The sequence below is a fragment of the Ovis canadensis genome, chromosome 6 (assembly GCF_042477335.2).
Source record: "Ovis canadensis isolate MfBH-ARS-UI-01 breed Bighorn chromosome 6, ARS-UI_OviCan_v2, whole genome shotgun sequence".
NCBI lineage: Eukaryota > Metazoa > Chordata > Mammalia > Artiodactyla > Bovidae > Ovis > Ovis canadensis.
In genome coordinates, this window is record NC_091250.1 from 79,680,690 (window position 1) to 79,706,812 (window position 26,123).

General features: G+C 34.7%; 1 protein-coding gene across 17 annotated transcripts; it reads left to right on the top strand.

Annotated features, from left to right (window-relative positions):
• Window positions 1-2,373: 2,373 nt before the first annotated feature.
• On the top strand, window positions 2,374-24,888 carry GUF1 (GTP binding elongation factor GUF1). 17 transcript variants are annotated; one of them, XM_069593035.1, is made up of 17 exons: window positions 2,374-2,786; window positions 4,614-4,725; window positions 4,894-5,042; window positions 5,327-5,407; window positions 6,318-6,395; window positions 8,048-8,131; window positions 12,991-13,055; window positions 13,788-13,991; window positions 15,462-15,601; window positions 16,716-16,839; window positions 17,196-17,328; window positions 18,130-18,273; window positions 19,189-19,322; window positions 21,712-21,813; window positions 22,803-22,922; window positions 23,875-23,911; window positions 24,713-24,888. In XM_069593035.1, exons 1-17 carry the CDS (start codon window positions 2,622-2,624, stop codon window positions 24,848-24,850), a joined length of 2,010 nt encoding a protein of 669 aa, XP_069449136.1. In that variant the 5' UTR covers window positions 2,374-2,621; the 3' UTR covers window positions 24,851-24,888. The 17 variants fall into 17 exon arrangements, 13 of the variants coding, with proteins under 13 accessions (XP_069449136.1, XP_069449138.1, XP_069449150.1 ...); XR_011257556.1 differs by having other exon boundaries at window positions 2,381-2,786; window positions 22,434-22,922; window positions 24,660-24,888; XR_011257555.1 differs by having other exon boundaries at window positions 2,381-2,786; window positions 22,434-22,922.
• Window positions 24,889-26,123: the final 1,235 nt, after the last annotated feature.

Here is a 26,123-nt window from a genome sequence, read left to right on the forward strand (position 1 = left end):
CCCAAATATAGTACAACTGATATCCCTATCAGAAGAGATAAAGAAGGGATAGGTATTGAGAAAAGACCACGTGAAGACACAGGAAGAGGATCCTCATTCATAAGCAAAGGAGGGAGGCCTCAGAAGAAACTAACACTGCTGATATGTTGATCTTGAACTTGTAGCCTCCAGAATTGTGAGAAAATAAATTTGTTTATGCCACCCAGTCTACAGTGCTTTGTTATTATAGCCTTAGCAAACAAATATACCCTTTAAATGCCTTTAAAAGCATAAACAAAACAGCTGTGGTTTAGTGTACTATGCAAGACTGTAGCTTCCCTATTAAACATTCATTGTATGGGGAAATAAGCCTTGGCTTATGTGAGTTTTTAATTATGTGTGCTCTTCAGAAATCCTTGCCTCAAGTAAAATGCCACTGTTCCAAATTCTGGCCGTGTTTCTTTTCTCAGTATTAACTCAGTATGTCATACTTTTTTACTCATTTATCCTCACTCAGCAGAGCTTTTTGGGCATGTTTAAGGGTGTTGATGCCGAGGCCAGTAACTAAATGTACAACTTAGGCAGTTACTTAAAAAGCTAGCGCCATATTTTTTTCTCAGATATGTGTACTACAGAAAGAATCATAAGAGTATCTGCATTAGCGTTCTCTGTAAGGATTAAATGAGTTGATATATACAAAGTGTATATATAGTACGTGCAATTATGCTGGAAATGATCACTCTGCTTGATTAGGCTCCAGGTATCTCTTTCAGAAAAACTTTATAAACTTCAAGGCCCAGGGGGGAAAAAAAATGAAACCTCAACTCTGAAACTTCAATGATTCCACTTCCTCTTTATTCCTAGGTTCAGTGCTAAATCATTTTGTGTTATCAAAGGTATTATAGAGGTTTGAGCTTTGATTTTTAGTAATCTGGATTCAAACATAAATTTTTTTCCATTTACCTATTATACAATTTCAGACAATTTGTCTAATTTGTCTGAGTTTCCACATCTAGCACATTACATGACACAGTGATGTTCAGTATTTTTTTTTTAGTAAACATGTGTTTCATCTGTGGATCTAGGAGTATGTCAACTACCTAACATACTGCAGTATTCCCAAAGTGTGGGAGTAGTGAAGGTACCAAGATTATTCTGGTGAGACACAGACTGACACTAAGGACACTGAACCATACAGAGAAAATTCTTTCAATTTTATTTCAATACTTCTGATTATGTCAAGAAGAAAACTCTCATTTTGGTGCTATGTTTTCAAATTCCTTAATGCTTGTTAATTTCCAGTTTTAATCAAGAAAGATTCTGAGCCTTTGTCAGGTAACATCTATTGAAACTGAATCACATTTTTTATTAATTATACTTATTTTTACTTTTAAATTTGTGACAGCTAACAGCTCTTTTTCCACTTACAGAAAATAATACATTTTTCTTCTTTTAAAAGAAACCCATTCAAGTGTAAGAGGTAAATTGATTTAAAGAAAAATGTTATGGATATAATAGAGGTGTGAGGACATGGTGAAAAATCACTAAGGATAATAAGTAACTTACTGAAGTTTCAGGCAACTAACTTATATGAACTATATTAGGAATGATTGTGCTCAATACATTTCAAGGTGGTTCTTAAGTTCACTCTCTAACAAAGAAGAGAGTAGCAAATTGTGATGTACAGTTAATATATATAGCAGTTCCCTAAATGAACTAGAAACAATATAATGGTGAACTCAACAGTTGCCGCTTTTTCCCCTGAATATTGCAAAAAAGAACATGGGGCGAGGGGGGCAGGGGCTCTGGGCGACACTAGATACTGTCTTATTATCTCTTATCTTTATCCTTAGCCAGAACTCTCTCCCCTGCAAGGTAAACATTGTTTAATTAGTAACCCAAAGGTCACGAAAACTCCAGAACTTTCAGGATGCAACTTTTTTCCACCTTCACTTCCGGCCCAAACTTCCCAGGATACATTGTTGTTTAGTTGCTAAGTCATGTCTGACTCTTTTGTGAACCCATGGATTGTAGCCCACCAGGCTCCTCTGTCCAACGGATTTCCCCGGCAAGAATAATGGAGTGGGTTACCATTTCCTTCTCTGGGGAAGCTTCCCAACACAGGGATGGAACACGCCTCCGATGCATTAGCAGGCAGATTCTTCTCCAGTGAGCCACCAGGGAAGCCCTAAGATATATTATTGCTATCAATTTTACTGCCCGTTTCCATTCAGATGCATTTCAACATTAGCGATGTTGCAGGCAACATGGAGAATGCAGCAGTAATTTTAAAAATTACTCTAGTATGTTGCCATCTGGCAGTTGGTTAAAAAGCAACCTTCTGTTAAGAGGACAACTCGCACCGCGCTAAACCTTCGCTCAAGCGATCGCGCTGACGTATGCAGACGTCACGACGTAATGCGTCGTGCAAACGTCGGCGAGCGGCGCTGTTCTCGGTCGTCTGGTCCCTGCAGCTAAATGTGGCGTGTTGGCTCCTCACGTTTTTTCCGCGGGTGGCCGAAGTGTGTTTGAATCCTGTCCGCCACGTCTTAGCGAGGGGGCAGTTTTGAAGAAACCGGAGCCTGGGTGATGGCGCCATTACGTCCCGGGACCTTCTCCTGACGCCTCCGCTGCGCAGGGGAATGTGGACGCTTGCAGGTCAGGGTTGGTGGCGCGGACGCGGGCTCGCGGCCTGGGTCACCGAGGCGGGGCGTAAGGGGCTTCTCTGGCCTCACCTCGCGCCGGCCCGGGGGACTACAGCCGAGTCCAGGCCTCCGGACCGGCGCTACAGCTCTGCAAACCGCAAGGTGACCGCCTTGAGTCATTCACATTTTAAACCTAGGGAGGGTGCTCCTGGTGAATTAGTGAGGGCTTCTTAGTACTGACTACTTGAGAATGCAGGTTGCACTGTTGTGAGGGAGGCAGGGCTCGGAGCGCGGGTGCGCTTCCGTTTCGGACCACAGTGCTCACCAGTGTGACCTTGGACAAGTCGTGTCCTCACTTTCCTCATTGGTAATATCAGGATCTTTGTTTATGCGAGGGATTGTTCTCAGCATGTATTTAGTTTTAAAAGCGTATTGAGGAAGCTTCTAGTTCCATTTTCTTGCGACTTTTTAGCCACATGACCTAGGCAAGTTACCTGACCTTTCTCTGTTTCTTCATTTGTTGAATGAGATGCTTATAAAAAAACGTTCAGTGGCTGAGAGACTTGCGCAAAGTGAGGCATAGAACTTTTAGTTCAATACCTAGAATCTAAGAGGTGCTGGGTATGCCTTAGCTTCTCTTTATTATTTCCTCTTAACTCAGCTAGAGCAGACGCGTGCTCATTCTGTCCCCGTGGTTGGAGGAGGTGGGGCTTTTTGCTCCTCAGTCACGACCGACTCTGCGGTCCCACGGACTGTAACCCGCCAGCTTTTCTGTCCACAGAATTTTCCTGGCAAGAATCCTGGAGTAGGTTGCCATTTCCTACTCCATAGGATCTTGGTGAACAAGGCACGGAAACCGCGTTTCTTGTGTTTCTTACACTGGCAGGATTCTTTACCACTGGCGCCACCTGGGAAGCTTCAGCGACCCTAAAACTATACTTCGTTATAGTTGTGAAGAGAAACGGTTTAGGCAGTAAAGTACTTGAATGAAAGTTATGAGTAACTGGAGAAAGAAAAAGACTATCATTATTCAGTTTTACCCTTTTCTAAAATGCCTGTAGAATGGATTTATGTTGCAATTGTAAGACTAAAAACGGTGCAGTACCTTTTGAATGATGGATGGAAAAATCACAGGGCAGACAATTCAGGTTTAGATTTTTGCAGAATATCTTTCAGGTATAGTTGCACTTGTATTGAAGCGCTTAGTGGAATAAAAAAAGGAAACAACCTCATGAAAATTTTGTATTTCGTTGTAATTTCACTTTTTTTTCTCATTATGAGATATAAATTTGATTGGAAAAGTGAAACTTTCTGGGTCCAAAAAAATGACATATTCTATGTGCAACTGAAAATCACAAATTAACTTTTTAAAGTACTTTAAAAATTTAAGTGGAAAGTGAGTCTTTTTTTCCTGATAATATAATTTTTTCCCCTTCTCTCTCCAGAGAAGTTGTTAAGTAACAAAGTCATCTAAATTAAACTTTTGAAGGCTCTGTTAGGAGCACAAATTTCTAAGTAGACCTGACTCTGTTGATTAAATATGTGATGGGGGCCAAAAAAATTTTTTTTTTCTTTCAGCTTCTCTGTAGCTTTTTTTAGTTCAAGAAATTTTGTTAGACCAGGTGCTCTAAGGCTGTAGAGGAGTTCTAAGTATCTTATGTTCTCCATTTGTGAAAATACATTCAGCTCCTTTGAAATGGTGAAAATATTATAAGGGACTTTTGTTTACCATATGGTCTGTATATGGTCATATAGCCTTTGTCAGTAAAACTAATGTATTTGATGGGCCCTGTTGTAATCCATTGCTTGTAATATGACTTTAACCATACATCTCTTTACTGTCAGGGAAATAATATAAACAATATGAATGCTATAAATAAAGTTGTTAAAAGAAGACTAAAAGAGTAAGTACACTTTTATTGAGTATACTTGTTTCATATTGTAGACAATTTATACTCATAAATGTAATATTTCCTTCCCCTTTTCTAGGAAAAAATTGATATGTCTTGTTTTCCCGTTGAAAACACTAGAAATTTCAGTATCATTGCACATGTGGATCATGGCAAAAGTACTTTAGCAGACAGGCTCCTGGAACTAACAGGTATTTTCGTTTTATAGTCTACACCTAATTAATGGCAATGAGTAATTGATAGTTACTTTTACTAGCATACTTTTACTATGTTTTTTAAAATTTTGGTTTTAAGTTTATATGCAGTATTGTCTATTTTTAAAAGCTTATAGAAATATCAATACACATTTCTATTTTTAGGGGCAATTGATAAAACAGAAAATAATAAACAAGTTCTTGATAAATTGCAAGTGGAACGAGAAAGAGGAATCACTGTTAAAGCACAGACAGCATCTCTCTTTTATAACTACGAAGGAAAGCAGTACCTTTTAAATCTTATCGATACACCAGTAAGTTTTAATATCAATTTTGTCTCTGTTGTTAAAGTCAGCTTTGTATTAATAGTACAAGCAAATCCTTTTTTTCAGTTTTTAAACTGAACATTAAACACTTCACTTTGCTTTTTTTTTTCCTCTGTGTTCTTAGATTAGTGAAATTATTTCATAAGAACAGGCTACAAAGAAGCTTAATAACTTTTTATTCAGTGGAGTCAGTAGATTTGCCAAAATGCCTCTCCCTAAGAAACATTTAAACTCTTCAACATTTAGAGGTTTTAATATTTTTTGTTTCTCAGGGTCATGTTGATTTTAGTTATGAAGTATCCAGGTCACTCTCTGCTTGCCAAGGTGTTTTACTTGTGGTTGATGCAAATGAGGTAGGTACATTTAATTTTATATGATGTGATATGCTGTTTTGTTGTTCCAAGATTTTTCTTTTAAGATGTTTGGAAATAGAATTTTTGTGTTTGAAGAAAGAATTATTTTATTATTTAACCAAAATTATGTTTTGGTCTTGTTAATTTTAAGTTTTATTATACTAAAATGGCCTGTGAAATTGACTAATCCATCCTTTAAAATTTTTAAGCTCATCAGAGGAATGGTTCAAAAGATTTTGGAAGTATGTCATATATACATCCTACCAAAAAAACCCCCCCAGTTTTAAGCACTTCTTAATCTGTGGTTTCAGTTTTTAGCAGAACTAGAAAATCTATCTTTGATGTCATTTTGGGTGTTTTTAAGGTAATAATTCGAGAAATGTTACATTTAAAGAAACATGTCAATAACATTACCAAGTTCTCTGTTGTGAACATAACCATGAAAACATACTGAGGTGATAGTATAAGAGCCATGATATACTATTTATAGTAAGCTTTTGATATACTTCAGTTTTCATGGACTTTTCATTCAAAACCCAAGGATTTTTTTGTTGTGTTAAATCCTCCCTAATCCTATCAAGGACAGTCAATCTCTGCCTTAACATACATATACTTGGCTTTATAAAATGTGTCTCATAGTCCTTTAGGAGGCTTCAAGGTCCTTAAGGATCCATGTGTTACTGCTTTGTTTCCAAAGCTTAACACAGTACCCTCTAAAAAATGTTTCTAGAACTGAAAGGAATTTTCACAGGGAATGATCCAGATGCATAGAAGTATAGACACCATAGTTTGCCTTGTACCTTTGCTTTTGATGAAGATGTGTGGAATGGTCTTAAATTTCAGCTTTTGTGATAGGTAATAGAATGATTATCTTAGTGTCTTGTGTCTTCTTGTCTGCTGTTCTTCATAGGGTATTCAAGCCCAAACGGTAGCGAATTTTTTTCTTGCCTTTGAAGCACAGCTATCAATAATTCCAGTTATAAACAAGGTAATTTGTTAGCACAACAGTGCCATTTATTATTTTACTTTCTAAAGGTAAATTTAGTGTTTGAGTATCACTTGTACTATTTTTTATATGAAAATCTTCAGGTATTTATTAAATGGAATTGACTATTGAACATCATGGAGGTTGACACAAAACTCCTGTGCAGTCAAAAATCTGCATGTAACTTTTGACTTCACACAGACTTAACTACTAATATCCTCTTATTGACTACAATCTTACCAATAACTTAAACAGGCTGTTAACACATACTTTGTATATTATATGTATTGTATATAGTGTTCTTACAATAAGAGAAAATGCTAATCAAATCATAAAGAGGAGAAAATACATTTACAGTACTCTGTTTATCAATACCCTGAGTTTACATCATCTTTTATAAGATGAATCCTCTCTCAATACTCACATCAGTATTGTCTTATGTGATAACAAAACACCATAGATGTTATATGTATTACTGACACTAAATGTCAACAATTAAAAGATAATGTGAAAAGGAACTTCACATTTATTTATAGGTAAATGATTGATGCATTGATAACAATGAAGCAGAAATATTGCTTTATGCTATGACATTATGTGACTGCTTCATGGTAACCTAGTGTATACACTAAGGAAAGATTCATTAAAGTTTTTATAGTATACAGTATTATAGTCACATTCATAACAGTATTGGAAACATTGTTACAGTAAAAGTTTATCTGTAATTATAGGCTATTTTCTCTAATTATGAGAGGCATACTGAATGGTAATGTAATTCCTTGAAAGCAAAGTTATAAAACTGAAAGCCAGTACATTATTAATTTTATGTTAAATATCACGTATGCCTTTGTTAGGGATAAGCTATCCACCTCAATACAAGTCTTGCACCTGATATTCTACAAATGTAGTTTTACATATTTATTGAAAAAAATCTGCAGATAAGTGGGCCCATGCAGTTGAAACTCTTTATTATTCAAGGTCAGTTGTATATTGGGATTTCTTTGAATTGCATATGATAAAATTTCAACTCTAACTCCTCTATCCTAGCATGTAGTTGAGAAGATAGTCTCCCTGAATTACATGGAGCGATGGAGAGGCTGTTTCTGTATGAAAGGGCAGGGCAGGCCAAATAGTCTGTTAAACTAAACTGTAGAGGAAAAGAAAAGGACATTATGAAGTAGGATGAAACAGTGTAACACAGGATGCTTAACAGTTAAGTGCTAAACTGACAACAGTGTTGATAAAGCTTAACTTTTATGTTTTAAAATTAATCAAGAATCTTAATTAATCTGCTTTGCATTCAGTTTTATTTTTTGATATTGAAGATAGGTTTAAAGGGAGCAAAGAAAGAAAGTTTGTTGTTATAAGTTATATATAACATAAAATCAGTGTACATGATGTTGTTATTGATCTCTTTGGCTCTGAGTAGCTAATGACCTCAATTTCTTGCTTGCTTTGCTGTCTGCCTTCTAATTTCAGTGGCCATGAGTGTTAAAATTTTATTACCTTTTTGTCATTATTTTTCTTTCAATACTTTTGAAAATAAAATTGTTAAGGGGTCAGTTAGTTCAAAAGCAAGTATGCGTCTATCTCCAAATATTAATATGTAATACATTTTAATTTATTTTAAGACGTGGTGATTTTTTTCTTTTAAGATAGATTTGAAGAATGCTGATCCTGAAAGGGTTGAAAAACAAATTGAAAAGGTGTTTGATATTCCAGGTGATGAATGTATTAAGGTAAATTTTTTTTTTAGAAGACTTGATTTTACTTTCCAAACTCTTAGGTAATTGGCTTAAGTAAAATTTCATAGTATTTGGTAGCACATCATTATTATATTGTGTAATTATAATATTATAGTTTTACAAAGTTCTTTTCACTGATATTTCACTTGATCTTTGCCAAAAATCCTTACTACATGGTTAGGACAGATAGAAATTTCTCTTATGATACAGTTGAAAGGATGAAAACTGAAAGATTTTATCACTTTATAGATCTAGTTAGCTAATGTGCCAGGACTAAAATGTAGGTCTTTTGCAACTCTTTGTAATATTTCTTATATGCCGTTTTGCCTCTATGGAAATATTTTCTTTGAAGAGAAGGGTCAGACTAATTTCAAGGCATCGTAAATATCATTCTTAGAACTATATTTAATGTAAATCAAAGTTGATAATATTTTAAATTAAAATTTTTAAATCTACCTTTTAAATGATAGTTGAGTGTTAAATCAGTTCAGCTCAGTCACTCAGTTGTGTCTCTTTGCAACCCCATGGACTGAAGCACATCAGCCTTCCCTGTCCATCACCAACTCCCAGAGCTTACTCCAACTCACGTCCATCAAGTTGATGATGCTATCCAGCCATCTTATCCTCTGTCATCCCCTTGTCCTCCTGCCTTCAATCTTTCCCAGCATAAGGGTCTTTTCCAGTGAGTCAGTTCTTCACATCATGTGGCCAAAGTATTGGCGTTTCAGCTTCAGCATCAGTCCTCTCAGTGAATATTCAGTACTGCTTTCCTTTAGGATTGACTGGTATGATTTCTTTGTAGCCCAAGGGACTCCCAAGAATCTTCTCTAACACTACAGTTCAAAATATCAATTCTTTGGCACTCAGCTTTCTTTATAGTTCAACTCTCACATACATACTTAACTATTGGAAAAACCATAACTTTGATTAGACAGCCCTTTGTCAGCAAAGTAATGTCTCTGCTTTTTAATATGCTCTCTAGGTTGGTCATAGCTTTTCTTCCAAGGAGCAAGTGTCTTTTAATTTCATGGCTGCGGTCACTGTGTGCAGTGATTGTTAAATAGCCATAGCTAAACTGTACTATTCTACATGCTTGTGTAGTAAGTATATCAGTGTAATAATGTTTAGCTTTTATTTTCAGGCTTGTTTAACTTTTGAAAAAGCAAGTTTCAGCTGATGAAGTGGATTTTTTGCTTGTTTTTTAAACTTTAACACATTGGTTGGTTATATACAACTTGGAAAAAGCAGTAATTTTTTTTCCTTGGATACATACATAGAATTTAATGTTTTTTATTAAGAGGGACCTCATTGTAAGGCAGTCCTGAAATTATGGTATCATGACTGGAATTATGTTAAAGTATATTTAGCTGAAAATTCATTCATACACTTAATTTGGTGTGTCCCAGCTAGGGATGAAGCAGTGAACAGTACAGGCAAGACATCTGTCTTGTTTTTATATTCTACTTGGGGAGGCACTCATTAAATAAAAAGGAAGTATAGTAATTAGTGAATGAGACCAATGTTTTCAAGGAACATTCAACAGAGTGTATTGTTACAGGTAGAATTACCATACCTAACTGAAAAAAAGTCTTTTTCTTAGAGAAGAGCTATGTTGCAGAGTAACTTAGGGAATTTTTCTCTGATGAACTGAGACTTGAAGAAAAAAAATAATGGGAGAAATAATTTCTGAAAGAGAAAAGAGCAAGTGTAAAGGCTTGGAATGTTTGGGAAGGTTTGACATGTTTAAGGAACAGGAAGAAGGCAAGTTAGATGAGATGGCTTTGTAGGGAGAGGCAGGGGTCAAGTTATTCTGGGATTCTTGCTGTGCTAAAGAGTTTGAAAACTTTTAAGATAATGAAAGGATTACAAAGCAAGAGAGGAAAACTGATCATTCAGAGAATGGATTAGTAAAGGGTAAGAAAAGATACAGGGCAGCCAGTTTGCAGTAGTAGTCCAGGGGCAAAATGATGGTGGCTAAGTATGTGATGCCGATATTTTAATAAGTGGCCAAATTTGATGTGTGTTTTGTGGATATGGTAGATTTTGCTGGTGTATTATGTGTTCAGTTCAGTCGTTCACTCCTGTCTGACTCTATGGGACCCCATGAACTGCAGCACGCCAGGCCTCCATGTTTATCACCAACTCCCGGAGTTTACCCAAACTCATGTCCATTGAGTTGGTGATGCCGTCCAACCATCTCCTCCTCTGTCGTTCCCTTCTCCTCCTGCCTCCAATCCTTTCCAGCATCAGGATCTTTTCCAATGAGTCAATTCTTTGCATCAGATGGTCAAAGTATTAGAGTTTCAGCTTCAACATCAGTCCTTCCAATGAACACCCAGGACTGATCTCCTTTAGGATGGACTGGTTGGATCTCCTTGCAGTCCAAGGGATTCTCAAGAGTCTTCTCCAACACCATAGTTCAGAAGCATCAGTTCTTTGGGACTCAGCTTGCTTTATAGTCCAACTCTCACACCCATACATGACTACTGGAAAAACCATAGCCTTGACTAGATGGACCTCTGTTGGCAAAGTAATTCATGTCTGCTTTTTAATATGCTGTCTAGGTTGGTCATAACTTTTCTTCAAAGGAGCAAGTGTCTTTTAATTTCATGTCTGCAGTCACCATCTGCAGCGATTTTAGAGCCCCCAAAAATAAAGTCTGATACTGTTTCCCCATTTATTTGCCATGAAGTGATGGGCCCAGATGCCATGATCTTAGTTTTCTGAATGGTGAGCTTTAAGCCAACTTTTTCACTCTCCTCTTTCACTTTCAAGAGGCTCTTTAGTTCTCTTCACTCTCTGCCATAAGGGTGGTGTCATCTGCATATCTGAGGTTATTGATATTTCTCCTGGCAGTCTTGATTCCAGCTTGTGCTTCCTCCAGCCCAGCGTTTCTCATGATGTACTCTGCATATAAGTTAAATAAGCAGGGTGACAATATAGCCTTGACGAACTCCTTTTCCTATTTGGAACCAGTCTGTTGTTCCATGTCCAGTTCTAACTGTTGCTTCCTGACCTGCATATAGGTTTCTCAAGAGGCAGGTCAGGTGGTCTGGTATTCCCATCTCTTTCAGAATTTTCCACAGTTTATTGTGATCCACACAGTCAAAGGCTTTGGCATAGTCAATAAAGCAGAAATAGATGTTTTTCTGGAACTCTCTTGCTTTTTTGATGATCCAGCGGATGTTGGCAATTTGATCTCTGGTTCCTCTGCCTTTTCTAAAACCAGCTTTAAATCTACACAATTTTGGCATTTGTGGAGAGGGTAGAGTCAGAGATATTTAAGTCATAGTGTGTATGTAACATTGATGCCATGGGAATGGATGCCATTTCCTAGGGAGAAATGTAAGTAGAAAAGAGATCCTAGAAACCATTCTACATTATTCTCAATTTGTAGAGTGTTATGAATAAGAATTTGAGAAGGATTAGAGTAGGATTCAGAAGATAAGGGTGTGAGGATTGAGTTTTCAGAAAGGTGGGAAAACAAATTGTAGCAGGAGAGAAGGCAAAGAGGTTGTGGATATAGTGCAGATGGATTTGTATATTTGAATAAAGGAGTTTTTGATATCTTCTGTTTCCTTGAATGAAGTAAGAGGCGATGTTATCAAATAAGAGTGAATTGGCCACAGGGAAAGTCTGTAGATTGAAAAGGAAGGTGGTGTGAATTATCTTAATTAGTGTTAATGTGAATTTAGTAAAGGATGTGTCCTTGGACAGCCAGCAGATCTTAACTGCACATTGAGATCTGTGTCATGAACTTACAGAAACCAGTTCTCCAGTAATGTTGAGCTGCTCTGATTATAAGCATAGAAAAGGCACATAGTTGGATGCAGTTGCAGTTAAGTTTTTATTAATACCAAATGCTTATGAGAGAGAATAGAAAGTAGTTGAATGGAATGATTACCAATAGTGGGCCCTTGGAGTCTCAGCTGGGAAAAGAGGCAGGGGGGCAACATAGATAATGAAAAAAAAGTCCATTCAATAAATTAGAAATTGTGATCTTAAAGGATTGTTGCAAAGAGTGTACTAGAGTCTAAAGCATCATTCTTATTAGGAAGTAGTTTTGCCTCTCAGGAAACATTTGGCAATGTATGAAGACCTTTTCTGTGGTCACGCTGGGGAATAGTGAGTGGCTGAGAATCCATGGATGCTGTTATGCATCTTGCAGTGAGCGCATAGAACAGCCCCCCAAACAAAGAGTTATCCAGGTCAAAGTGTCCTTAGTGCTGAGTTGAGAAACTCTGATCTAGAGGGACTTTGAAGGGCAAGAGGAATAATTCAGGGAACTGAGTTTGAATAAAGATTTCAGAGATAGTTCAGTTACTGGTAATGGCATAGGTGAGTCAGATGAGCATGTTTTGAGTGTTTTGGCTGCCTTTTCAGTGTAAGAACAATAGTGGTACTATACCTTACAGTTAGCCTTAGCTGTATGCCATCCACATATATTGTTTATTCACACAGCAGCCTTGAGGTTTATGTAAAATATGAATAATCACTTTATTTGTCGATGAAGAACTTGAAGCTTGAGGAAAACATGTATTGGCTAAAGTCATGTATTACAAGTAGAGTCACAATTATAACCCAGATATTTTGAACTCTTAGTCCAGTGCTCTTTCAGTACCACAGTCAGAATGCTTTTGTAGAGAAATCAGAGAATCACCTAACCGTAATCTAGAGAATCCACCTAACCGTAATGGAAGGGCAGTTGTCAATAGATAATATGGTGTGTGCTTCCTTTTACCAAGCTTTTCAAGCAAATTGATGACTTTTAGAGTTGTTTCTTTTTTCTAATCATATAGCTCAGTCACAGGATAGAAAAGTATTCAGTGTTTGTTTCACATACATATTTTCAGATTTCTGCTAAACTTGGAACGAATGTTGAAAGTGTTCTTGATGCAGTCATCAAAAGGATACCCTCGTGAGTATTCTGCTCTGTGTATACTATTTGTTTATCTTTAATAGTAAAAGTCCATCAGTTTGATCTGTTATTTTAACTTAGTTATTTTAACTTAGTTGTTATGACAAATATACTCTTGGTGGTCAGTGAGAATACATTTTAAATTTATATCTAGTAACACATAGAAGGCAAATACAGATAGAAAAAAAAGATAATAGGGATCTCTTAATTATTGTAACAGACTTGAATACATTGGTAATTATTGTTTTTGTTTTAATCCTGAACAAATATATTTCATCCATTTCATAAATAGTTTAAAAATGGTTATTTAAAATGTATTTAGGGTTTTCCTGGTGGCTCAGGTGGTAAAGAATCTGCCTGCAGTGCAGGAGACCTGGCTTCCATCCCTGGGTCAGGAAGATCCCCAGGAGAAGGAAGTGGCTACCCACTCCAGTATTCTTGCCTGGAGAATTCAATGGACAGAGGAGCCTGATGGGCTATTGTCCATGGGGTTGCAGAGTTGGACATAACTGAGCAACTAACAAAATGTATTTAAAACTCGAGTGAATTAAAACGAATATAAATATAGGCATTATACCTTACAGAAAGGTCCTTTTATTTGGGCTGTCAGTTAATCTTTCTCAAGTACTACAGTAAATTAACCATAATATTTGAGTTAGGCATTTTGTTAAGATTTTTATTTATTATTTAATTTTAAATTACTAGTATTTGTTCTTTACTTATTTTTAATAGCCCTAAAGCGCATTGCAGAAATCCCCTGAGAGCTTTGGTATTTGACTCCACCTTTGACCAGTATAGGGGTGTGATTGCCAATGTAGCATTATTTGATGGAATGGTTTCGAAAGGAGATAAAATTGTATCTGCACACACTCAAAAGACATATGAAGTTAATGAAGTAGGAGTTCTGAATCCTAATGAGCAGCCAACTCATAAACTGTAAGTAATCTACATTAGTAATTAAAAGGCACTCGGTATGTGTTTTTGTTGCTGATTTTCTTTATTTGGTGTGTTTAGGATGATCCTAATTTGGTAATTTAGGAAAAAAACAAAAAGCAAAACTTGATTGTTTAATGCAGCTATGTAGTGAATGCTCTTTCAGAATCTCATGGGTGAGGGACAGTAGGAATTTGATGTGTTTTTTAATTCTTTTTGGCCATAACTGATTTTATTTTCTAATTGCGACTGGGTCCAACATTGATATATTTGATTTGACAGTGAAAGAGAGAGTTCTCTCATGCATATCCATACTTGGTATCAATCTTTGATAGTTAATTTTTTTGTAGTTGGATTTTCAGCATAGAATAGTGAAGAAAACTTGATAATTATTTTGTTTAGTGTGGAATTCATGGTAAAACTTTGATTAACTAGAATTTATGGCATGAGATTAGCATAGTAGTGTACCTTATAAAACTGAGTTCTGAGTTCACTTACAAAGTATTTATTGAGTGCCTGTTCCATCAGTACTCTAGATACTAATAACATCGATTACCTTGGGCAAATAGTTTTCTAAGGTCTTTATTTCTTCATTTGTCAAATTTAAGATTGAATCAGGTCTTACTTGATAGCTTAATGTTGTATGTCTAAAACTACCACTATTTTGTAATTTTTTTATGTAATTGAAAGTCATAAGGTTTATTGTAATTTTACTCAACTATTTCTAAAGTTTGTATTCTTATTTACTTAAGTATAGTTGATCATTACAGTATCATGTTAATTTCAAGTATATAGCATTGTGATTGAGTATTTTTACAGATTATACATCATCAAAAGTTATTACAGATAATAGCTATAATTCCCTGTGCTGTACAAAGTCTGTCTATATTCTGTCACATATATTGATCATTATTGCATCTTCAGTATGATTTTTGTATTTCATCCTAAATGTAAATTATCATATAGGAAATTTGCTTTAAAAAAACAAAAGCTAAAACTCTGAAATCTTTGGATTTGCTCTTTTCCTGTAAGAGGCACATCAAATAGGTATCAGATTTGTAGAGAGTTCACATTTTTATTTGCTAGGTTTAAAACGTTTTTGCTTTTTCTTCCTTTTTTAAAGGACATTTGTAATATAATCCACTACTAAATATCACAAGGAATGTTTTATGTTTCTGTATCTATCAGTTTCACTATTGTTTTATATGCAGAGATGGGCAGAGTCATGAAGAAGGTCCCTAGGCTTGTGTTGCAGAGGTCCTTGGTCATGGATTGTAAGACTTGGGATGTTCTTTTGCTGACAGTTCTTAGAGCTGAGAATTAGACAGTTAACTAAAGAATGCAGCACCTAGTTTCAGCTTGGTGAGGTTTTGTTTGGAAAGTGCAATCATTTCTTGGAGAAGTAGAGCTAATTGTGAGTATGCATATGAAACACTAAAATAGTAAATATTTCCATGTAATAATTTTATTTAGATATGCAGGACAGGTGGGCTATCTGATTGCTGGGATGAAAGATGTCACTGAAGCACAAATAGGAGATACATTATATTTACATAAACAACCAGTGGAACCCTTGCCTGGGTTTAAATCAGCGAAGCCAATGGTATTTGCAGGTGAGGAGCTCACATATTCAAAGGATAAGGGCCAATTTATTCTAAGCAGAAATAATAATTATTAGGAATACTCACTTTAAATAATCAATTTCTGTTTAAATAACAGCTACTCTGTTCTTAAAATTTTTTTTGTGGGTATGATATTTAGATACCAGTTAATTATATATATATATGATACAACTTTATATGGGAGATCATTTCCTCCTAAACTTAAGGACTTCTTAAAAAAATAGCTGTTTGAAACAAGCCCTCTGATAAATTAGAGGAGCACAGTAATATGCATTTCCTTCTTGTTTCACTAGGGAGTAGGTCATTATATTTGAATACTCTTCTACATAGGGTGTTTTCATGACTAATTATCAGTCATTTTCTGAGTGCCTTCCCCTTAGCTGGCCTTTCTTTAATACTGTACTGTTGTGCTAGTGTCAGCATAGCAAAGAGTGTCACCTCATGTCACCTTCAGAACCTGTTACTTCTGTGTGATATTACAGGCATTTGAAAAAGGAAGACCTGACTGAAGGTTATCAGATTACTCTGTGCTGGGTATCCAGTCCTTGTTTTCTCCCTTTTGTATCTCATTGGGAATTACAAATATTAATTTGTAATTAATATTAATGCCCCTGTTAAGACAAAGTCAGTCAGTCATTTAGAGTTTGAAGGACTTAAGTGGTGTGAGGACTTGGGTTTGATGTGAAAGAGACACTGATGAATCAGTTTTTATTTCCATTTCTTCCTGTTATTTATCTGCTAATGGGATTTTCTTTGTGGTTGTGGGATATCTTGCACTTTTGTTTTGAAAATAAAGATGATGTATTTTCTTTTTAGGTGTAATTCCCATTGTTCTTTTTTGTTTTCCCTATACTTTTTGCAAAAGCAGAAACATCACTTTGAATATGAATCTAGTGGTAAATTCAAAGTTTATAAAACTTGCAAAATACTTTGAAGCCAATTTAATTTAATAGTCATAGTTTTCTTAGCAAACCAATATTTTGGTCAGTGAAATACAGAAAGTAATTTAAAAGCTAACTGATTAATTTTAAACTTTGCAGCAATGCATATTAGGTTTTCTGGGCAGAGTGTCACATGTAATAATTAGAAATCATTGTGTCCCCAGGAGTGTTCCCTATAGACCAATCTGAATATAATAACCTGAAGAGTGCTATAGAAAAACTGACACTAAATGATTCCAGTGTGATGGTTCATCGGGATAGTAGCCTTGCTCTAGGTGCTGGCTGGAGGTAAGCTTCAATTATGTTGTAGGATTCCATTTTTATTGAAAATAAAGTTTAAATGGCTTACTGGTTTTGACCATTTTTGAAGATCAGTTCATATTAGTGTAAAATGAACTAAAACATGTCTGCCTGTTTCTCCCTGTGGATGCTTATTGTATGGATTAGTTTTATAGCTACTTTAAATAGAATCCCAATGGAAGATTTTATCTTATTTAATGAATTTATGCTAGGTTTTAATTATGATGTGAATTGATTGAATGACTTTTGATTCCACCCTTCCCCCACAAAATAGTAATATCAAATCAAAGAAAATAGAGCCCATGGGACATAAACATTTTGGAGTTTGACTTTTTCTCCCTCAGGTTAGGATTTCTTGGACTTTTGCATATGGAAGTTTTCAACCAGAGACTAGAACAAGAATATAATGCCTCTGTTATTTTGACAACCCCTACTGTTCCATATAAGGCTGTTCTTTCATCAGCAAAATTGATAAAGGTACTGTTGTGAGCTAGCATACATAAGAAAAAATAAATATATGTGTGTGTATGTATATGCAGAATATGAGACACATTTTAGTATACCAGTAGCTGACTAGCTATTAAAACTAAATATTTGTTGATTAATAGTAATAAAAGTTGAATTAACTTATGATAGACAAGTTTCTTCAGAACTAATTATGCATATTTTTCTTAACCTGATGAAATCTCCACATTATCAACACTAGTCTGTTACTAAGAGTAAAAAGTATAATTAGTTCTGAAAATACTGTTCTAAATTCAGCACAAAAAATAAGAGTGTGATTTTGGGCATAAGTAATTCATCTTAGGATTAGTAAAGCATTCTTTCCTATATGATTGTGGGAAATTTTAGATTTCAGGTTAACAGTAGAAACAATATTGTATTCAATGTAAGTTACAATATATTTGTTTTAAACAAATATTAACTTTAGCATCTGTAAATATTTTCCAACAGATTAACTTAGGAAACTAATTACAGTGATGTACATGGGACACATTGAAATGTATTCTTATATTTTTTCTAAGTGGTATATAAAATGATTTTAGTAAATATCAATAATCAGAATATATTAATAATTGTTATTAAATATTATTTTGGGGAGTTTTTTGAATCTAAAGTGTGATAAGATAATATTCTAACCTTTAGGAATTCTTTTGTTTTTTATTAATTCCAACACATTTAATAACAAAAATTCTAACCTATGTTAGTAGCAAATTTAAAAACATGGTAACTACTAAGATTTCTTTTTAACTATTGGTGACTTTCCTTATTTTTTAGGAATACAGAGAAAAGGAGATTACAATCATCAATCCTGCACAGTTCCCTGATAAGTCAAAAGTAACAGAATATTTGGAGCCAGTTGTTTTGGGCACCATTATCACACCAGATGAATATACTGGGAAAATAATGATGCTTTGCCAGGTATAAATGTAATACAGTTTGATATAAAAGTACATTTTAGTCTTCTCAAACAGTGGTACCCAGCTTAGGTTTTGAATGATTTCTGTCTCTATAGAGCCTGTTGAATTGAACAAAAGAAATTTTCATAAAGATCTTCATATATTTTATCTGTTTAGATATACATACATATAATTACAGTATTTTTGACTTTTAAATAAGAAAACAGAGCCAGAATTTTTGATCATCTTGAATTTATATTTTAGCTTAAAGCAGAGAAATTTGATGCTTTTTTTAATCTTGAGTAGCTAAAAATATAATTTCCTTTTACCTTTTTTGACTATTTGAAATTGGGTATTATTTGAAAGATAATTACAGTACTTCAGAGACCTTTGATTGAAAGGTATTCCTCATTTTGCTTTAGTTCTTGCCACATTGTAATAAATGATTTAATCCATAAATTTGATATAGTCATGAGAAAGTACATATTTAAAATATTCTGACATATTGGAAAGAACTCTCAAGTGATGACTAGTGGACTTGAATTTTCATTGTCTTGTCCCATAAAAGATGTAACTTTAGTCGCTTAATTTCTCTGGATCTAAATTTCTTTTATTTGTAAAATAAGAAATCAGAGCTTGACTCCACCTGTAGCTAATTTGATTTATTGTTAAGTGAAATATTGTATAATTTAGAAAGAGACTTATTTGATTAAAAACAAAAGGTTAAAAGTTTTGATAGGAAGTATATTATAATTAAAATACAAAATGGTTCTCCCTGTATTATAAATATTTGTTAGCTGTTTTTATTGGACCATTAAAGAAATATTCCTTCATTTTGCCCACTCTTTAAAGTTGATAATTGACATCTGTCTATATTTATTAAATAAATAATTATGTGAATAAGTTATCATTCAAGCCATTTTCCTTCCCTTTTCAGGCTCGAAGAGCAGTTCAGAAGAATATGATGTATATTGATCAAAATAGAGTAATGCTTAAATATCTCTTCCCTTTGAATGAAATTGTGGTGGATTTTTATGATTCTTTGAAATCTCTGTCTTCAGGATATGCTAGGTAAAAATTTAATGGGAAACTCAAATATCTGGACAGTTTTTTTTCAGTATTGACCAGCAGGTGTTTACTAGTATTCCACTTACTTAATCTTGGTGATATAGTGACAGAAATTTTCATGGCCTCTTCATAAGAAATGTACTCTTGTAAGTTGATTAAAAACTGCATGTTATTTGAAAAAGCTACTGTGACCTAAGTGGCACTTTTAAAATGTATTTGAATGTTAAATAATCCTAGGAGTATTTGTGTACATTTGGAAAATAGAAGTGCTTGTTTAGAGAAATGGTAGGTGTGCCCCTATTTGTAGACACTTCAATAACTTCTTCTTCCTAGGAGTAAGTAGTCTGCATCATGAAACCCGTTATCTTATCCCATAAAAGTACATGGAGGAATAGCCTGTTAGAATTAAAGGGAGAGTATAGCATTGTGGGGGTGTTTTTTGTTAGGACAAATAACTAGATGCCCCTAGTGTCCTAAAATCTTATATTACTGGATAGCATATACTAGGATATAAAGGAAATATATAATGGGGAAGTTGACAGAAAAGTGAATCACATCTGGTAAAACACATGCATACATGAATGTGTATGCATACTTAAAATTATAATTCAAAGAAAAATCCCAGCATTTTGAAGAACATGCTGCAGTGACCTGGACGTTCACTTTGTGAAATGAGCTTTTTGAGGAAGCAAGTCAGCATAACTCATGATACAGTTATTTTTTCTAATTGGTCACCCAATTTTTTTTTTAATGTCTTCTTTCAGACAAGACCTTGAGCAAATAAGTAGCGATGTAATTTAAAATGAATTGAGGCCGCATGTTGTTAAACAGTTACTATAATTAAAAGGATAATTACTAAGAGTTTATAATAGTTAACAACAGTCTGTGAATTCTAGCTTGCATTTGGGTACCACTTTCTGAGTTAAGTGGTCTTAAAATCTTTTAGCTGGGAAACAACTTTCACATTGAGAGAACATGGCTTATCTTGAACTATTTAAAAATAATTCCAACTGCCAAAATTAAGTAGTCCTTATGTTCAGGAATACATGAGGATATTTTTTCATATTCTAAAAAAATTGAAATTATAAAATTTGGAAGCACAGAAAATTTTAAATCTGTAAACATAGTAAAAATCTCAGGATTATGTCTATGTCTTATCTCTTTATATTTTGCATAGTACTTAAATGGTACCTTTGTGTAGTATATGATTAATGTTTATTGAAAAAAGAAAGGATTTGGGGAACAGTTTAGACAGTAGTCAGGTTTAAGAGACTGTTAGTGTCACCTTCGGAGAAGGCAGTGGCACCCCACTCCAGTACTCTTGCCTGGAAAATCCCATGGACAGAGGAGCCTGGTAGGCTGCAGTCGATGGGGTCACAAAGAATCAGACACGACTGAGTGACTTCACTTTCACTTTTCACTTTCATGCATTGGAGAAGGAAATGGCAACCCACTCCAGTGTTCTTGCCTGGAGACTCCCAGGGACGGGGAGCCTGGTGGGCTGCCATCTATGGGGTCGCACGGGGTCGCACAGAGTCGGACACGACTGAGGTGACAGCAGCAGCAGCAGTGTCACCTTGTGACCTTCCTGCTGAAAACCTTTCGAAGCTAAACATTTGCAACTATAGGTACTGGTTTGTTTTAGAATTACGGCAGTAGGAATACACATGTTCTCATACATAACTGCAAAGACATGAGAGCAAAATTGAAATTTTCTTTCTCATCAGACATTAGTTTTGTAAAACCTGTCTGTTTTGATTATTACTGTAAGCTTTGACCGTATTGTTAGAAATAGTTGACACTTATTAAATGCTTATTGTGCTTAGGTAGGCTCTGTTCTTAACACTTTTTATGTTCTAGGTATATGTATTAACTCATCATCAAAAATGCTCTGTGAAGGTTTATACTAAATAGCCATATATGAAATTCAGAAGTCTCATTTATTAACGGCTACTTAGCACTGCCCTAGCATTTATTTAACTGGTAATAGAAAACTTAACAGAAACCCAACTCATGAGTCTGAGACTGTATATACATTCACTAGCATATACATTGTCTACAGCCAGCCAGCTTCTAGGAAGGAACTTTGGGAAGGTGACATTTCTTTCAATGTACTTTCTTAGCCTGGTTTAACAGTTTTTTTCCCTTTCCTCAGTGGGGCATGTTGATTTTTGTACCTGATTTCATAAATGTAAAAAGATACAGAAGTTTGTTCTTTACCGTCATCAGGTCGGCCCATTTATCTCAAATTTGTATGTAATTCATTTGAAAGTTAGATTTTTGGGGAGTGATACCAGAGGAGGTAGAAAAAAGATATTTTGAAAAGAAAAACAAATGTAATCTCTCGGGAAATAAAGTGTTTATGGATAACTTGGATATTTTTCTTTGTTAGTTTTGATTACGAAGATGCAGGCTACCAGACTGCAGAGCTTGTAAAAATGGATATTCTACTGAATGGAAATACTGTAGAAGAGCTAGTAACTGTAGTACACAAGTAAGCTGAATAGTAACTAATTACAGAATGTGAGAGTTGCTATTTCTTTTTACTTTTTCATTTATTATTGGTTGCTCATTTTTATTTGACAGCTATATTTTGAAAATTAAAAGGTATAATTAATTTCCATGTACTAGTTTTTCCTTCTTTTTCCATGCTTCTTTTACCAAACTGTTGACAAAAGAATAGAATTAAAATAGCCTAAAAGGATAGTGTCATGGAAAGAAATGTTTTCTTTACCATATACAACAAAGTAAATGTTTTCTAAATTATGGTAGACTTAGAATTGAGAAATAAAAAAATTTTTTTAAATTTCCATTTCAAGAAATAGTGGTTGGGTAAAATAAATTATGGAACACCCATATAATAACCTATTATTTTAAGCCATTAAAAGTATATTGTAGAACAATATTTAGTGGTGTAAAAATGTCTATTAAGTAAAAAGGTAGAATATATCACAAACAGTGTAATCCAAACTCTAAAAAATGTAAATATGTATTCAGAAAAATAACTATAAGTATGGATATATGTTTAAAAAATATTCTAGAGTGTTTAACAGTGGTATTCTGTGGGTGAGGGAAGGGCATTAAGAATGGTTTTTATTCTCTATGTTTTTCTAGATTTTCTATAAGAGATCATGGTATTTTTGCTGTCAGAGGTCACATATGATTCAGAGATTAAGTGGTGTTTATTAAAGAATCCACCTGCCAATTCAGGAGATGTGGGTTCAATCCCTGGGTCAGGAAGATCCCCTGGAGAAGGAAATGGGAACCCCCTCCAGTATTCTTGCTTGGGAAGTTCAGTGGACAGAGGAGCCTGGTGGGCTACAGTTCATGGGATCGCAGAGTTGGACATAATTTAGCTATTAAACAACAACATGATAAGTTCTATTTGTACCTCCTTAATAACCTTTACATTGATTATGCATATTAACTAGAAAACTACTTTTATTTAGGATATATGAATAGCTGCATTTTTTTCTGTCTCAGAGACAAAGCATACTCTGTTGGCAAAACCATATGTGAACGTCTGAAGGATTCTCTTCCTAGGCAGCTGTTTGAGATAGCAATTCAAGCTGCCCTTGGAAGTAAAATCATTGCAAGAGAAACGTGAGTTGAAATTCATTTTTGTTCCTTGGTTGGTTTTAGCAATGATATACATAAAAAATGAAAGAATGTTAAAAAATTTAACTTAACATTGCCCTAAACTTTATTCCTACTTATAGAAATGTTAATCTCTTAATTCCACTAACTTAACTAATGACTGTTACTTTGAATTACTTATATGACACTTTTGGGTGATAATTATTTGCAGTTATTTCTCTAATGTATATGGTTTAAGGAATTTTATTTCCATTCATTTTATTCAGTGACCCCACTCAATTTTCTGGTTAAGGAATTTCTGTAGTTTTTATGGTTTATCACATTTAATAGTCAGTGGTGAGATAATTGGAGAAGACAATGGCAACCCACTCCAGTACTCTTGCTTGGAAAATCCCATTGGCAGGAGCCTGGTAGGCTGCAGTCCATGCGGTCGCTAAGAGTTGGACACGACTGAGCGACTTCACTTTCACTTTTCACTTTCATGCATTGGAGGAAATGGCAACCCACAGGGACCAGGGAGCCTGGTGGGCTGCCGTCTATGGGGTCGCACAGAGTCGGACACAACTGAAGTGACTTAGCAGCAGCAGCAGCAGCAGCAGCAGCAGTGAGATAATAACCATTTTAGTATTTTTGAAAGTATTTTTAAATTGAACTAGAAATGCCTTTATATAAATTTTCATCATCAAGGTCACACCAGTCTTTATTGGGGCCTCTTCGAGACTATCCCCAAAGTTTTTTTTAATTAATAAAATCTGTGTTGATATTCATTTTGAATTCTCTGTTTTATTCCAAATACATGAAATACAAGAGCATGTAAGCTATCTAATGATTGTCTTCTGGCAACTTTACATAAGTATGACCCAATCTTAGTAACTTTAGTAAAGGGGGGATTGTTTTTGAAAATAAGTACTTTTAAAAGGTATAATTGTGTACTTAAAGAAAATTTTCTCTTTTACAGTGTGAAAGCCTATAGGAAAAATGTTTTGGCAAAATGTGTATGTATCTACCTGTGTTCTTTATCTATTTCGTAAGTTTAAAATCAGAGAGGGTATAAATACCTTGGGTTTCCACTGTTGGTTTTTATAGTACGTTTTATCTCATCTATGTTTTCTTTTTAAATAGGTAAATGTCAGCTTGACTTTAATGATTGCATATTCATTTTGCTCACATTCTTAAGTATTTTCCTATCTTATTTTTTAAAATTTCCTTATATGCAACTACCTAAGAATGTTTTCATAACAGTTATGATCAGGATAATGTCTTGATTTTTAAGGAAGAATTTGAAGACAATCACTGTCTTACAATGGGAGTTAAAATTGAAATCCATCTCTCCTACATTAATTTGCGAAGTTTGCTGTTTCTTCTGTTAAAAAAGATTCTTAGTTATTATGAGAATTAAATGATAAATGCTTTTTCTAAATCTTTAACATTGGGACTGACACATTTAAGCCTATACAAGTTTCTGTATTAGACTACAGCTATATAATCCAAAATTTCAAGGCCTTGAATCAGTAAGGAGATTGATAGCTTTTCTTGACTTGCATAATATAGTATTGGGCTTCCTTGAGAATCTTCATCTCCTTCAAAAACAAATACAGCACTTATCATTCTTTGAGAAGATAGTAATAGTAAATTTAGGATCTGCTAGGAAGGGAATTAGAGGTAACTTTCCAAGTGTCTACTTCATGGATAGTAACTATAAAGTTGTAACTGTAATTAATTGATATCTCTAATTAATTGTAGGATTATTTTTCTATGGAGTGATTTGGACTTCAGTTTCTTAAAATGTTTTTCAGTATGGTGGTGATATTACCCGAAAAATGAAGCTTTTGAAGAGACAAGCAGAAGGAAAGAAAAAACTCAGGAAAGTTGGCAATGTTGAAGTTCCAAAAGATGCTTTTATAAAAGTTCTGAAAACACAATCTGATAAATAATTGGTGGGAAAATATAAGGAATTTTCATAAATTTAAAATTGTGTATCTGTTAATTTTCCTTCAGTTCAGTTCAGTCACCGAGTTGTGTCCGACTCTGCGACCCCATGAATTGCAGTACGCCAGGCCTCCCTGTCCATCACCAGCTCCCGGAGTTCACTCAGACTCACGTCCATTGAGTCAGTGATGCCATCCAGCCATCTGATCCTCTGTTGTCCCCTTCTCCTCCTGCACCCAGTCCCTCCCAGCATCAGTCTTTTCCAGTGAGGCAACTCTTCACATGAGGTAGCCAAAGGACTGGAGTTTCAGCTTTAGCATCATTCCTTTCAAAGAAATCCCAGGGCTGATTTCCTTCAGAATGGACTGGTTGGATCTCCTTGCAGTCCAAGAGACTCTCAAGAGTCTTCTCCAACACCACAGTTCAAAAGCATCAATTCTTCGGCGCTCAGCTTTCTTCACAGTCCAACTCGCACATCCATACATGACCACTGGAAAAACCATAGCCTTGACTAGCTGGACCTTTGTTGGCAAAGTAATGTCTCTGCTTTTTAATATGCTATCTAGGTTGGTCATAACTTTTCTTCCAAGGAGTATCTTTTAATTTCATGTTAATTTTCCTTAGTAATTATAATATGTTCAACAGAAGGAAAATTATAAAATTTGCTTGTTACCTTCAAGGTTTTCAATTTTAAATAAGCTCTTGGCTTTTCTTTGAAAGACAGTAATGGGTGGATAAGAACTTAGATTCTGAAACCATATTGCCTGGTTTCACAGTTCTGTGCTACCACTGACTAGGCAAGGTGACCTTGACCAACTTACCCTTTATTTACTCTTTCGTAAAATCAGAATTATACTATTCATAGGCTGTATTAAATACTATGTTTAAAATGTTCAGAAGACTAAATGACATATAGTCAATGTTAAGTGATTCTTACTAGTTTTCAAGCATATTCTTTATACTAAAAGGTCTCATACTTAAAGATTTGATCTCGTTCCAATCCCACAATAAGGTTGTTAGATGGATATATTTAGATGATATATATGAATGTTATTAAATAACAGTACTTAGACCTGTGATCTAGTTTTTCATAGAATTTTTACAAATTTGGAAACCAGATAGTTTACATATAAATTAAAATAAGGATATGAGCTGCCTTATTCTGAGAATTAAAATGCATTTATGTAAAGGGACAGATGTTTGATATTAATAGCATATTAATAGCAACTGCCATTAATGACAGTCTAATAATTATTGTCTAGATTTCATAACTGAGAC